Source organism: Aquarana catesbeiana, linkage group LG11, assembly GCF_042186555.1.
Source record: "Aquarana catesbeiana isolate 2022-GZ linkage group LG11, ASM4218655v1, whole genome shotgun sequence".
NCBI classification, from domain to species: Eukaryota; Metazoa; Chordata; class Amphibia; order Anura; family Ranidae; genus Aquarana; species Aquarana catesbeiana.
In genome coordinates, this window is record NC_133334.1 from 173,976,101 (window position 1) to 173,992,641 (window position 16,541).

At 43.1% G+C, this 16,541-nt stretch overlaps 1 protein-coding gene across 1 annotated transcript in view; it reads left to right on the forward strand.

Annotated features, from left to right (window-relative positions):
• The window catches only part of MEN1 (menin 1), a 560,267-nt gene that overhangs the window by 352,189 nt on the left and 191,537 nt on the right, over positions 1-16,541 (forward strand). The window contains exon 6 of the mRNA XM_073605053.1: positions 13,031-13,118. Within this exon, the coding sequence (XP_073461154.1) occupies positions 13,031-13,118 (88 nt within the window). The remainder of the gene's footprint in view (positions 1-13,030; positions 13,119-16,541) is intronic.

Here is a 16,541-nt window from a genome sequence, read left to right on the forward strand (position 1 = left end):
TAAACTATGCCAGAACAAAAAATAATAGTGTATAATTTTTACCACAGTAAGAACATATTTAATGTGCTTTGCCTGAGGAGAAGCCTCGCAGAAAAGAGACAAAAGAAATTGATTCATTGAGTCCGGGGGGTGACGTGGCCTGTAACTGGAAGATCCATTTTCGCTCCTTCTGGAGCAGGACCTTATTCCAGTCACCTCCCCTGTCTGGTATCTGTGCTTTATGGAGTACTGTAAAGGTTACATTGGGCACCTTATAGTTATGTTCAAAAATGACATGTCTCCCAATTGGGAGATATCTATTCCCAATTTCCATGCTGTACATGTGTTGGGATATGCGTCGCCAAAGTTTTTTCTTTGTTTTGCCGATGTAATAGGCGCCGCATTCGCACTCCATGAAATTCACCACCCCGCGGGTCTGGCAATTCACGAAGTGCGACAGCTTGAAAATTTCTCCATTAGGGAAACAAAATGTTTTGGCCTTCCTTATAAGTGGGCAAAAATTACAATGGCCGCAAGGGAATGAACCAGGAATATGACATTGTTTAGATCTTTTATGTTGGTCTTTGAATTCGCTTTGGACAAGCATGTCTTTAAGGGAGGTAGCCCTCCTGAAAGTTATTGATGGTTGTTTTGGAAGAAGAGTTTTTAATGTGGGATCATCAGTCAGGATGCTCCAATGCTTTTGCAGAATATTTTTAATAACTACATTTTGGCGTGAGAAACGCATAATAATGCAAGTAAGATTCGAAGCAGTGGAATCGCGAGATTGGGGTTTATGCAGCAAAGTAGATTGTGCTATTGTTTTATTGTATGCCTTCTTCAAGCATGATCTACTTTATCCACGTGACAAAAGGCGGCTCTGAAGGAGCCCAGCCTATTCTTTGAAAAGTGCATCCGTAGAGCAGTTGCAACAAAGTCGCAAATATTGCCCATAGGGAATGGAATTTTTAAGTGATAATGGGTGAACGCTCGCACCCCAAAAAATGATGCAATATACCTCCAAAACATCTCATACAATAAAAAATTTAAATATGCAACTTAAAATACATGTTAAGTTTGTTAAAGTGTTTCTGAAGGCTGAAGGTTTTTGTGTGTGTGTGTTTATATTTGTGTCTGCGTGTATGTGTGTGTGTGCATGTATATGTGTGTTTTAAATAAAATAAAAGCAGTAACATGTACCCGTTAAGCCCTGTTCTTTCAGGAACCTTATGTAAATACTGAACTCTGCACTCTAGCTGTGGAATCTGCACCCCAGCCCCCACCATGCTCTCATATGGTGTGCTATTGGCCTAGAATTTAACAACTTGACTGCCTGTGTGAGGACCCAATATCACCCCCTTAGTGTATGTGTGGTTGTAAGCTTGCCCGTTTTATCTTTCAATCAAACCAGCTGCCTGTGGATGGTATGGGATGTGGCACAACCAGTACACTCCAGAATCTTTGGCCCACTGCTGTACTGTTGATCCGTTGAAGTTTGAGCCGTTATCAATTTGGACTAGTTTGGGATGACGAGTTTCTGGAGCAGTTGAAGCATTGCAGCTTAATCTGCATGTTTGCAAGGATGAACAAGCAAAAGTCCTGAATAGGTGTCTACTTCAGTACAACAATATCTCAGTCGTTTCCCTGATGCAGGGGACCAATGAAGTCAATCTGCCAGATCTCTGCAGGCCTCTTATTCGACCCAGTGGAGTACTTTTGCAATGACCATTGTCGCACGTGGGCATTGTGGCACACTGTAGGCTATCCTCTCTGCTGTGCCCATTCATATGTTGCTTTCTGCCCCAAATGTCCAGATTACTTTGTGGGCCTAGTTGGCCAAGTTCATCAAGACATGATCAATTGGGACAACTGCTTTCACTTTGGCAATTTCATCGACCAGTCTGTTATAGTTCTCAGTCAATCATTGGACTTCCATGTGGGCATCCAAGTTGTCAGTCCTTTAAAGACCGCCCAGCTGTCAGTGTAGATGGTGACATGAGAAGAAGGATCCTCCTGAAGAGTCATCACTACAACTTTCAACTCTGCATACTGACTGAACCCTCCAATTCTGGTCTCCTGCAGGACTGTGTCTGTACTTGGGTTGTAGAATGCTGCTGTCCATTTAAACCCAGATGAGGCAACTATGGCTGAACCATCAGTGAACCACGCTGACTCCTTCATGTCTTCTGACAGAGACTGAAAGGGTGGAGCCTCTTGAAGTGGGGATGACTGCAGCACAGGAATTTCTTCTTCTGGCTGGGAGCTGGTAAAAGTAACAAGGCCTGCCAACTGTTTTGAAATGTCTCTGACATCCCCCACTGCAATACCCCCTCTGTTTTGAAGGTACCATTTCCATTTCATCATTGTCTGGTTCTGGACTACAGCTGCCCTAGTGGTCAGTCCATTATCTCAATATGCTATTGGCAATGCAGTATGGATGGTGACTGTGTCCTTTCCTGTAATGGTCTCTACATGTTGAAGTGCTGTGTAGGCCCCAAACAGGTACTTCTCTAGGGGCATGTATCTCCTCTGTGCCCCTGTCAGTTGCTTGGACCAAAGTCCAATGTTTATTGCTCTGTCCTTTCCTTTCATTTGGCTGCCACAGACTCCAAGATATGGTACCATCCTGCTCAACTACATCCAGCTGAAATGATACTCCTTGCCTCACAGGTCCTAATCCCTGATGCTGCAAAATGGCTTCTTTAGCAGCAAGGATTGTGGTCTTCTGCTCTGAACCCCATGAGAACTCAGTCTTTTTTTTTCTGGTGAAATTGTATGTAGGCCTCCGGATTAGTCCAATGTGTGGGATGAACGATCTCCAGAATCCCACAACTCCAATTAACTTCTGTGCCTCCTCTTTGGTAGTAGGGGGCAACAGCGACTGGATAGTTTGCACAAATGTCCCTAGAATTTTCCTCTGTGGCCCAGTCCACATCATTTCCAGACATTTTAGCTCTGTGACAGGTCCTTGGACTTTGTCTCTGTTGAAAGCCCACCCTCTGTTCTCCATGTGCTATATCAGCAGGAGCAGTGCTCAATGTAGTGAACCACAGCAACTTTCAAATTCAGGGTACTTAAATCTTGAACAATCAGTCCATGACAAAACGTTGGAGAATGAATATAGTCTTCAGGAAGCACGGTGAAAGTGTACTGGCGGCCATCTCACACAAAGTGGTTTTGACACTCTGGGTCTATCAAAATAGAAAAGAAACCATTATTGTCTATAACAGCCTAATATTCTCCTGCCTAGCAGTTTTCTCAATGATTGAGCTCATTTTAGGTACAGCTGACTTCAATGGAGGTGCCACTTTGTTTAGACTTCTGTAATCCAGTCATTCTATATGTCCGGTCAGGTTTCTTTACTGGGAACACTGGAGACGAGAAAGGACTCACAGCAGGTCTAAAGATTCCTGCTCTCAACAGCTCTTGAATAATCTCCCCAATTCCTTTGTGGCTTTCAGGAAGTCTGTGCTGTTTGAGACAGACTGGCTTCTCTGGTGGAGGAATGTAGATAGGGGTCCATTTCGCATGACCTCTGACCACAGCCTTCACCGCTGTAACCAGATATGCTTTTTCAGGATACCCGAATATGAATGTACCCCGTTCAGTCTGAGTAAACTGACCTTGAACTACATCCACCCCAGGAAAATTTTTTTGGTAACTCTGATACCAAAACATTTGTCCAAAATCCTGATCCCTTGCCAATAGCCAGTTTTACCCGTGTCCTAACTGCTGGTGTGGTTTGCCCTCCCAAACCTTCTACATCATTTCTCATTTGTGATGGGAAGGATTTCCTTGTAAAAGTGTAACTTCAGCTCCAGTATCAACTAAAGCCATTACATGTGTAGGAGAAGATGACTTTCCCCCAACATACAGTGACAGGTGCATATGGGCGTCGGTCTCCTGCTGTCACTGCGCTCACTGCTATTACAGAAAACTCGCCTTCCCTTCATAAAGGATAAGGAACCTCCCAATCCCCTTTTCTGATTCTCTCTAACTCCTCCCCAGGATAAAGGAATTTGGGTTTCCGTTCATGTGTTGTTTTGAGAATTGGTTTGGGGCTAACAGGAGGGTTTTGTTCTGTTTTCTCTAAATCTAGGCTGATGTTATCCTCAATAGGATTCGTGTTTCTAACCCTGACAGTTTTCCCCACTAAATGTTTCTACCTCTTCAGCATTTCTGAAGTAAAAATCCCATCTATCTCATCTTTAGGTACTCCTGACTTTAATAGGTCCACCCACATTTCTTTCCTAGAAATAACTAGCCTGGTTTTCTCTTCACCTCCTGTCTTCTATACCCCATTCCCTTTCTTCTCTGTTCTTTTCTGCTTGTATTCGTCCTGTCTGGCCTTGACCTTATCTACTGCCCTGACAGGTTTTGATCAATGCCCCGTACACGATCGGACATTGATCGGACATTCCGACAACAAAATCCATGGATATTTTCCGACGGATGTTGGCTCAAACTTGTTTTGCATACACACGGTCGCACAAAGTTGTCGGAATTTTCGATTGCCAAGAACGCGGTCACTTACACCACGTACGACGAGACTATAAAAGGGCAGTTCAGAACCAAGCGCGGCACCCTTTAGGCTCCTTTTGCTAATCTCGTGTTAGTAAAAGTTTGGTGAGAGACGATTTGCGCTTTTTCAGACTCGTGGTTTTCAGATCGTTTTCTGCTGTTCAGTTTGTGCTTGTGGGTTTGTATCTGGTCTTCAGTGTGTGCAGTGAGTTCGTATTTGATTATTCAGTGCGTTCTTGTCCGCTCGTTGCTGTTTTTCAGGTCGCTCTTCACAGGTCTTGCTGTTCTTCAGTGCATTCTGTTACTTCGTTCTGAGCAGCTGACCGTTTTCTAGCCATGTTGCGTATACATACTCCTCGTAGAGTTTGTGCTGTGCAGGGGCTTGGTGTAGGGGTCCTTACCTTGACACAAGCCCAGTCCATGAACAGGGTGGGGAGGAGTTCATGGACCAAGAATTGGTTGCTCCAGCGTGACCAGCTCTGTCACATACCTTTGCTCAGTGAGAATAATCCTGATGATTTCAGGAACTTTCTCCGGAAGACGGACCCTGTTTTTCGCCGTTGGTTGGCTTTGCCGACGCCCTATATCAGCAGGCAGGATACCTGCATGAGGCAAGCCATCACTCCGGAGCAGAGGCTAGTCGCCACCCTGCGGTACTTGGCGACGGGGAGAAGCCTGCAGGACCTTAAATTCTCGACAGGCATCTCCCCCCAGGCTCTGGGGATCATTATCCCAGGGACCTGTTCTGCCATCATCCAGGTCCTGCAGAAGGAGTATATGAAGGTAAGATTTTTATCCTTTACTATCACATTTTATAGTATTTAATGTTTGATAATATATTGTATTTCTTTCCTCATTCCCTAATTACCATGATTGTAATATACTGTGAATGTCCCCTTTGTCCTCATGCATGCTGGATTTTTAGGTATTTTTTTTGTCCTTCATACATATTTGCCCTCACTTACCTCCCCAGCATGCTCTCCTGGCCCTATATCCATCTTGTCTACTCAATTAACAATGTATTTTGTCAGCTTCATAGTAGTGCTTTACCCTAAAAACCCCCTAAAATGTAGAAAATTGTGATGTGTGTTTGAAATTCTGCCAGAGTGCCAGAGGCTTTTTTTTTTGTGTCCCAAAATCATTTTGAAACCTCCCCCCCAACAAACTCAGCTGATAACAATCCTCTATCTGCTGACTTTGCCAAACCCATACACACTATACCCACCTCTTTTGTGGTCAGATTTATGGATGAATTTCCCAAAGCATGTAGTGCAAGGGCCTGCCTGAATACTTTCAAATGGTACTGTTTAAAGTTTTTGTATCCTATTATTATCTTGATAGGTAACAGCAGAATGTAAAAATGTGCTAAAATGTGTACAGTGTGTTTTTATCTTTGTATTATGACATTTCTTACCTGTTCAGTGGGCTGCCAATAGTGTAAGTAAGGAGGGTCTGGCCAAAGTAATACACATTATTTAGGCATTCATCTCTCAATAAAGTGGAGAGGGTTACTTGTCCAAAACAGATCCCCCCCCTCATAAAATTTTACAAATGGCCCATGAGAGGGGGGCGGGGAGTCTGATAGGTGGAACTTATACCTTGGTCTTTAATTACTCTCTAAAATAAATGTTATACTGATGTTAGCCAAGAATGTTTGTGTCTAATCTGCTTTCCATGTTTATGTGCAAAATGATTAATTTATTTTTCTTGTTTGACTTCAGTGTTTCCTTCCACGCCACAGCAATGGCAGACTGTGGCCTCCCACTTTGCCCAGCAGTGGGACTTTCCTAACTGCGGAGGGGCAATTGATGGGAAACACATCCATATTGTCCCACCACCCAACTCGGGGTCATACTATTATTATTATAAGGGGTTCAATAGTATTGTGATGTTGGCAGTGGTGTCGGCTACTTATGAGTTCCTGTATGTGGACGTGGGGAAGAATGGCCGGATGTCCGATGGTGGAGTCATCACCCAGATGGAGTTCTACAGGCGTCTCCAGAATGGCAGCTTGGACTTGCCACCTCCAGAAGACAATGTGGAAGGACTCCCATTGGCCTTCAGTGCGGATGAAGCATTTACGCTGGGGGACCATCTTATGCGGCCATTCCCTATGAGGACCCTCACCCCGGACCAGAGGGTTTTTAATTACCGGCTGGCCAGAGCCAGAAGAGTGGTGGAGAACACATTTGGAATCATGGCCAGCCGGTTCCACCTAATTCTTACACCCATATACATGGCGGAGTATAAACTGAATCATATCATCCTGGCGTGCTGTGTTCTCCACAACTTTTAATAAGGCAAAATTCTGCCAACTATGCTGCCTCAGTGGGGCCTGAGGCTGGAATTCCTGTAACTGAAACAACCCTGAGGGCGCTTGAGGCTGGCCGTCCTGGCTTGCCCCCCTGAGTGCCCGCAAGGTCCGTTTTAGATACCTTGGTTACTTTGCGGGTAGGGGGGGCCAACAATATGCCAGACAATGTCTGATACGTTTTTCAAATAAAAAAATCATTTTAACTACTAAAATCTTTGGTGACATTTACTGCTTGTGTTTCTTTTAGCTGACCCTGACAGAAATGTGGGGAGTCCTGAAAATGTCATGATTGTGTAACATAAAAAAGCACTGTTGTATGTTATTTACTAAAGGAAAATACACTTTGCACTACAAGTGCACTTGAGCCTGCACTGAAACTGCACTTGTAGTGCAAAGTGGATTTGCCCTTAGGAAATAACCCCCATTGTCACTGAAAATAACAATTTTACCATCACAAAATTTTAGGAGCATTGAAACAATAATCCACACATTCTTGAGTATCAATCTTTTTAATACCAGCACAATCACGTGCATTTATAAAAGTTTTTTAAAACAAACCAACATGTTTGTTGTATACCAATTTTTTGGGTCACATGAATGAAAGTAGAAATGTCCATTTAAGGTCAAACAGGCATGTTTTAAACAAACAAGAAATACACAAATCTGGAACTTACAAAGTTCAACTTTTGTAGAAATTGAAGGCAATATCAGACATGAGTATTTATAAACTGTGTTTGATATTGCGTTCAGATGGGGTGAAGTCACCCCTGGAAAAGCCAAATTTTGAAAATGCACACAAATTGCCGAATGTCAACATGTGCTAGCTGCCATCACTGGGGATCAAGGGATGCGTTTTGGGGGTACAACCCCTTCCTCTCAGCTACTTTATTATTGAGGAAGGGGAGATTTAACATCAATCAATGATGTTAAATAGATGTTAGTTTGGAGTACTAATTTACGATTGTGATTGATGAACCAAAAACTAAAACCATGTCCCTTTTTCATACACAGGGAAGTCTCAGTCAGGAGGTGGCCGGGCCAAGCAGGCTGCCCGATACCCAGGTCCCTCCCCTTCGCCTTCAAAGACAAAGTGGCAGGAAGAGGAGTAACCTGGAGGAGGTAGCAAAAAAGATGATTTTGCAGAGCTAACTGCCTGCAAAATGATGCAGATGGAGGAGGGCCAACGACTCTTATGTGAGTTTGTAATTTTAGAAGCTCTAAATAAGGGGTTGAGGGGCCAACTCCCATGTGAAACCCACATTTGTCAGCTCACCCATGGTCCTCCTCCAGGTCCTCCTCCTCCTCCTGTAAGGAAGGCCAGAGAGTGATGACCTGGGTTCAGTCTATCTGGCAAAAGATGCAGCCTCTTGTATAACCACAGCCTGGGAACATACATGTCATCTGTTGCTGTTCATGATCTCTTGGACTTCTGGACCAGACTGCACTCCCTTATATATGGACTCCGCAGGCCACCAATTTTGCTGTAAAATAATTGATGTGTGCCCTGGGGGACAAAGGCTTCGCCAATTTCTGATGTTTATCCAGCGTTGCCTCCCTCTTTGTTTGGTTCTGAGCCCTAAATAAAGGATTTTTTGTTTCAATTATACTTGCCTATGTGTGTTTTCCTTCAAAAAGGACAGTTTGTTTGAGGAGGCAGGTACATTTCAAATATACCATGTGAAATTAACAAGAGACACCAACACCAAGCAATCTGCTTGAGATTAAATAATACAAGATAATAATGGTGTTGTGGTAACTTGACACACAAAACACACCCAAAACTATGCTGGATTAAAAAAAAAAAAAAAAAAACACGATCATGCTTGAAAAAAATACAAACCCCCCAAAAAAAACATATATCTTTTTTGTCAGATGTGACAAATCATAATATATTGATGAAATCATGATAAATAATAAAGAAAGAACTTTGTGAGAAGTCTGTGTGAATATGAGCAGCAAAACAACTTTATTCTTCTAGCATTATAAAGAAGAAGAGAGTGCGCTGCATTAAAATTTTTAAAACATTGCAGCCTGACGAAAGTGCTATATCCATTCCGAACGCTAATTTTACCAGACCGAGCTGTTCCGTATCGGAATTTATTCTGAAACATGGCGGATAAACAGTGCAGACGGGAGGCAGAGGCATAGTCGATAGTTCAGGGTCAGTTCAGGTGAAGGGCAGAAACATGGCGGATAAACAATGCAGACGGCAGGCAAAGGCATAGTCGATAAACAGATCAGGGTCAGTTGAGTTGAGGCACTAGGTTGGTTGGTTGTTTGAGGCACCAGGGAAATAATCAGCACAGCAATTGAAACCGGGAAAATGGCAGTCTATTCGAAATTTGGGCTAATAGTTTACGACAGTGTGATAGCGCTTGAAGCATTCTCCGATGCATAGGCCAGGTTGGGAGGGACAATGGAAACTGGTGTCTTTCCTAAACTTTTTGCTGCACACCCGACATCTTTTTTGGGGTCTTCTTCTGGTTGCTGATGGTGGAATGTTTTCAGGAAAATGGCTCTCATGCAGTCTGCTGACACAATTGGAGCGAATGCTTTTTGGGGGAGAGTTTTGCTGATAGATCAGGGCAGTGACAATATTTTTGATAAAGGGGTTGGGCATTTCTATTGATTTTTGATAAGTGACGTATGCATTATAAATGGCAGAGTGGAAGAAGTATATTGCGACTTTTTTGTACCAGAAGAGGGACTTTCGTGTTGAAAAGATAGGGCTGCAGTATTTGATCGTTTAAATACACCCTCCCTCCCCCCCATGAACTTATTGTATTCGTTGATACAGCTAGGCTTTTGAACGGGACCGCGTCTTCTGTGAAGTTCCACCGAGGTGTCATCCTGGATGGTGGACATGATGTAAACATCTTTCTTATCCCTCCACTTCACGGCAAACACTTCCTCATTTCTCAGGCTTGCCGATTCCCCCCTTTGTAGCCTTGTGGTGACTAGACTCTGTGGGAAGCCTTTCCTGTTTTTTCTTGCTGTACCACAGGCCAAAGTTTTCTTCAGATATAAGTGGCGAAAAAGGGGCAAACTGGTGTAGTAATTGTCCATGTAAACATGATACCCCTTTTGGAAGAGTGGGAATGCCAACTCCCAGACAATTAACCCGCTTATTCCCATGTACGTTGGACACTCAGGGGGCTGGAGCTGGGAGTCTTTGCCTTCATACACACAAAAGGCATTCACATATCCGGAGGAGCTTTCACAGAGTTTGTTGAGCTTCAATCCGTACCTCGCCCTCTAACTGGGAATATACTGCTTGATTCCCAGCCAGCCTGGGAAATGGACCAGGGATTCATCCACAGAAATGTTCTGGTCAGGGATGTAAATTTCGGACCTGGACATCACAGCTGAAAAAATTGGCATGTGGTGGATGGGGTTGGTAGACCAATATGCTTGCAGTTCGTTTGTTTTTAGGCCTTACAAAAAAAAAAAAAAAAATCTAAGCTCCTCCACTGTTAGGGGTTTCCATTCAAAAGTGCGAGCATTACATGAGTTGGGGTTGTTTTCTATGTACTGACAGGTAAAAAGATTTGTTTGGCAAACAATGATTTTGAAGTAACTCATCAGGGAAAAATACATTTAAAAAATTGATTTCAGAGAAACCTTTGGTGTTGGCCTGCACAGCTGGCTGTGCTGTGAAAGGGGGGCTTGTGGCTGACCCTGTGCTAGAAGGCAGCCACAATGGCTTTTCCAAGGCATCCGGAAGAGGGGTTTGGGCCCTACTTCTTTGGTGTGGAATTCCAGCGTTTGTACAAGGCCTTTCCTCCTGGGGTCTAGCAGCGCTTGTACTGGGCCTCTCATCCTGGGGTCTAGCAGCGCTTGTACTGGGCCTCACCTCCTAGGGTCTAGCACTGTTGGCATTTGCTGATTGGTCATTGGGCTGTCTGACGCTGCTGGTAGCCGCCTGGTGTTCAGGCCGTCGTCTTTTTGGATGGACTTCTTCCGCCTCCGATTCGGATGTACTGCCTTCGGGGGGCTCGTATTGGGAACCAGAATCGGAACTAGAATCAGAACTGTACTGGGGCGGTGAGAGCTCCCCGCTGCTCTCATTGGTCAGGCTTAGCATTTGGTATGCCTCTTCTGGAGTGTATACTCTTCTGGACATGGTGGCTGTATGACACGGCTGCACGTCAGGGACTAATGGGCTGTACGTCAGCTAGAAATTGGCTGCACGTCAGGCATTGCTGGGCTGACGAGACAGGAACTCAGACTTTGTGACAGGTACTCAGAAGGGGTGACAGATACTCCGGTACTCCTGACGTCAGTGACAGGTACTCCTGATGGGGGTGACAGGTACTCAGGTACTCCTGATGGGGGGTGACAGGTACTCCTGATGGGGGGTGACATGTACTCCTGATGGGGGGTGACAGGTACTCAGGTACTCCTGATGGGGGGTGACAGGTACTCCTGATGGGGGGTGACAGGTACTCAGGTACTCCTGATGGGGGGTGACAGGTACTCCTGATGGGGGTGACAGGTACTCCGGTACTCCTGATGGGGGGTGACAGGTACTCCTGATGGGGGTGACAGGTACTCCGGTACTCCTGATGGGGGTGACAGGTACTCCGGTACTCTTGATGGGGATGACTGGTACTCAGGTACTCTTGATGGGGATGACTGGTACTCAGGTACTCTTGATGGGGGTGACGGGTACTCAGGTACTCTTTATGGGGGTGACTGGTACTCTTTATGGGGGTGACTGGTACTCTTTATGGGGGTGACTGGTACTCAGGTACTCTTTATGGGGTGACTGGTACTCAGGTACTCTTGATGGGGGTGACGGGTACTCCGGTACTCTTGATGGGGGTGAGGGGTACTCCGGTACTCTTGATGGGGGTGAGGGGTACTCAGGTACTCTTGATGGGGGTGACGGGTACTCAGGTACTCTTGATGGGGGTGACGGGTACTCAGGTACTCTTGATGGGGGTGACGGGTACTCAGGTACTCTTGATGGGGGTGTCGGGTACTCAGGTACTCTTGATGGGGGTGACGGGTACTCAGGGACTCTTGATGGGGGTGACGGGTACTCGGGTACTCCTGATGGGGGAGACGGGTACTCTTGATGGGGGTGACAGGTTGTCTTTATTCGAGGGTGGCAATCTGGGCACAGTAACACTCTAACTCACTGTTCCGATTTCTTCTTCTCACACTGGATCAGTGTGTGAGGAGGAGAACCCAGCAACAGCCGTTACACTTGGGGTTGTTTACACTTGTGACCGGCTGTGATTGGACACAGCCGGTCACGTGGTAAAGAGCCAATTTCATTGGCTCTTTATTTCATTGGCTCTTTACCCTGATCGGGGCTGGGTTTTGTCCAAGGGATGAGCCTTGTACCTGATCGCCATGCTGCGTGCCATGCATGCCAAACCTCTTCAAAGTGACCAGCTGTGATTGGTCACAGCCGGCCACATGGTAGAGAGCCAATTTCATTGGCTCTTTACCCTGATCGGGGATGGGCTGTGTCCAAGAGACACGCCTCGTCCCCGATCGCCGCGCTGGGGGCCCACAGTAGCGGCGACAAGCGCACGCCGTCATGACATCCACCCGGAGGGAGGGAGGGTTCCTGCCGCCGTCATATTACTATGACGCGGTATGTAGCTGGTTAAAGAAAACACTCCTTTACTTGCAAGATTACAATGGTAGTTGACCTAGGTTGCCATTTTTGAGCTCATGGATCATTCTTGCCACTGATGTTTATAAATAAATCTGAAGGAGAGGTCCTTATCAAAATAGGTAATCTGATAATCACCCTGATGCACCCTGATCTATACTTAATTAATGTTGACTATATAAATTAATAACAGAATTTTTTTTTCTAAAAGCTTGTGAATAAATGTCTACTTTAAAAATGTTTTTTGGACTATTTTACACTTGTTTGAAATTAAAGTGTTACTAAACCCACAACAAAAAAAATCGGTCAACAAGCATGCTTGTTATACTCACAAGGGGTAATCCTCTGCATTGTGTAAAAAAGGCTGTTTGATCCTGTCTTCTCTGATCCTCCCCTTCTTTTACTGTCCCCAATCCTTCTGCTGTATTTAGCAGTTTATATTTCCTAAAATAATTGCATTTCCATTTTATGTGTACTGTGGGGGACCAGATATAGTGAATGCAGGGTCCTGGGTTTAGTAACACTTTAAGGATTAAATCATGTTTATCTTATCTTTTTTATTTTTCCCCCTATTGCTACATACTTAGATATCCGATGGCTTTGGGTAATTTGGCAGATCTTGAAGACCTTGCGCCAACATCTGGGCGTCCAAAGCCCCTTGAACTCTATCACAAGGTAGGAATCTTCAGTTATAATCTTGTGACTTAACTTGATGTGTTTTTATACTAGCACAAGCTTTTCGCTATGCTAACTTTGAATCAATTTGTACACCTGCACTAAATCTTCAAGCTAGGGCTGAAACAACTAATCGATTAATCGACAATGAATCGATTACTATTTTCATAATCGATTAATCGGCCAGCCGATTAGTTGGCCTGCCTACAGAATGCATTATTTGTTTACATATCAGGAAATACAGTGAAGCACACATACAGCTCAGTACATCATCCATACATGTCAGTAAGTGCCTGAGAACTTGTGAATGTGTGCGGAGCAATACCTCATGGGACATGTAGTCCTGGGCAGGAAGTGAGTGGTTCTAAAGGCAGAAGTTTTCTTTACCTTGCTATTGGGGCACTCTATACTGTACTTAACACACAGCAAAAAGCAGTGTAGAAACAGATCAAAAGCAAACTGCATAGGTGTGTACCGAGCCTTATGCTGGCCACATGGATCAATTTTCAGATGAGAATATTCATATGAAAAATCTTTGTACATTCGCTAAATGAAAGAATGTTGTTTGAAATTTTCACTTGGTTTTAACATTCTGTTTTAAAATGAATGTAATTTCTGAACAAAAACTACATACACTGTCTGAAAATTCCTTTTGACCAAGCAGTTTTCTATTATTTCTGAATTTTCCTGTCACTGTGGTTGAAAACGAACATCGATTTGATCCCGCTAACGATTTGAAAATCGAGGGAACGTTCTTAAAATTAGATTTTTTATTTTTAAGGAAGACATTGTTTTTGTATGGCCAGCATATAATATATTACAGTTCTGTTTGAAAATCAGTCTTTAACTTTTTTTTTTTTCTTGAAAAAAAAAAATCTGAGTCTAATGATATTTACCAGATTCAACCTCTAATAGTATATACAGTATATCTCTTCTAATAGTATATACAGTATATCTTTTCTGTCTGCTATTCTCAAAGTGGATTAGAGATTTTGCTCTCTAACCGTATAGTTGGTTATTTATATTTACCACTGCATATAGATATTTAAGAATAATTTGCCTTTTTTTTAAACTTTACATATTAACTAAATTATACACCACACTTTTTTTAAGGTCATTAACCGATTAATCGAAACAATAATTGGCCAACTAATTGATTATGAACATAATCGTTAGTTGCAGCCCTACTTCACTTTTTTTTTTTTTTATGCTGTTTACTTGGTAGATTATGTTGTTTACACAAATTTTCATAAGATAATATTATGTTTTTATCATACAACTGGCCAATAGCTGTTACTTTATTCTGTTTCCAAAATTTACTATCCTCAAATGTTTCCAAATGCTCAAGTGTTGGATTATTCCACAAGGCAGTTTCTGGTGGAATATTAGTAAATCCTGTCAGTTTTTTTGCTTCCTTCCAAACTGCCCTAACCAGCTTTAGGAGGGAAATTCTTGCTCCCACCCTCCTCAAATCCTTTGTTTCTAGTCCTACCAAGAAATCATCTACCTGCATCTTGCTTAATAAATATTTCTCTACTCTAGTTTTTTGTTCCTGTCTTACCCAATATTTTAAATGTTTCAATTGCCCTTCCAGGTAATATAAATATAAATCCGGCAGCCCTGCTGCTGTTTTAGGTCTTTGTAGCGTATTATGCCCAGATAAACCTGGTGATCTGGGAGTTTAGATTTTTAACATCTGTTTTGGTATTTTTACCGATGAGTGTGCAAAAACATACAAACATTTAGGAAATACAATAGACTTAATCAGCTGTATTATTCCTGCCATTGATATTGATTTGATTGTAGCCGTATTAGTGCAATTGTGACAGAGAAAATTGAGTACTGTCTGTGATACTTTTTTTATTTGCACTAACATACAATTTATCAGGACAAGCTTTCGGGGTTTGTCCCCTTCTTCAAGGTCCAAGCAGTACTGATTCACAAATTTTTTTTTTTGTTTTCAAAAAGTTGTTATTTTGTTTTTAAGAATAACAGAGAAGGTGTAATACATCCAAGACAATCAGAGCAATGAAAACAAAGAGTGTAGGGACATGGAATGTAAGCAGAGACTACGTTCCAATATAAACTGCTGAGTTATATATCTCTATTAGAGCTATCAACATATTCTGAAAGTCTGAGACTAAGTTGAATAGATAAAATAATACAAACGCACAAATCAAAAAAAAAAAAACAAAAGGCACTAGGTAAGAAAATAAAATATACAAAATATAATAAAATGAAAAGAAAAGAAGAATATAAGAACGTCAGGTTTGGAGCCTAAATAAGAACCAGGGATTCCAGATGGCATCATATTGAGGGATAGTGTCATGTAGGGTGTGGAAGATCTGGTCTGACAACATCATGTGGTCTATTCTTGCAATAACTTGAGAAAATGGCACTGAAGCTGATTTCCAATGCAGAGCAACCACCCAATGCAAGGCTATACAAATAGAGTGAATCAGTTTAACCAACGATTTAGGGGTGTCTGGGGGGGATTGAAATAAAAGACAGTGTTGGTATGAGATATTAAGCGGTTTGCCCGCTAATTTGTCAATTATTTTCAGGATCTCATTCCAAGTAGGGCGTAGTTTTTCGCAGTTCCAAAATATATGGAAAAACGAGCCTTGTTGCCTACATCCCCTAAAACAGAGGGGGGATGATTGAGGGTAGATCTTGTGAATACGCAACGGGGTGTAGTACCAGCGTGTCAACAGTTTGATCGCAGTTTCACGAACCATGATGGATTTAGTGCATTTGCGTAGGTTCTGCCAGCCCTTCACCCAGTCTATGTCATCGACTGCAAGATCCAACTCAGCTGCCCATTGGGATCTATATTTTAGGGTTGTGACCCCTGAGTTAGCTTCCAGGGTAACGTAGACTAGCGAGATCAGACCTTTTTGGCGGGGTGAGTCATGGCATATGTCCTCATATAGAGTGGTGGAGGTCGCAGAGGGGCCAGTGTAGTGCCTTTGGAAGAAGTGACGTATTTGTAAAAAGTGGTAGAATTCAGAGTTTGGGATGTGGTGCAAGGATTGCAACTGAGAAAAGGAGATAAATTTCGAGTTTATAAAAAATTTGTCTAATGTAGTTAGTTTTAAGTCTATCCAGAGTTGGAAGGAGGAGGGTCTATCAAAGGCCAATGGGAATCTAGAATCTCCTAGAAATGAGGCATATAGAGGGACAGCTGATATGAGACTGTAAGTTTTTTTATATGAGTCCCAGAGTTGAAGGCCAGCATGCATAATCAAATTTTTAGAGGCTACTACTGATTTAGTCTGATTGTTGGACCACATAAGGCCAGGGAGATATAGGGGGGCGATAGATTCGCTTTCAAACTGCACCCAAGGGACCCTGGAGTTATAAATATTCCATTGTGCTTGTTGCGTGTATCTACTGGCTAAGTAGTAAAGCCATATTTGAGGA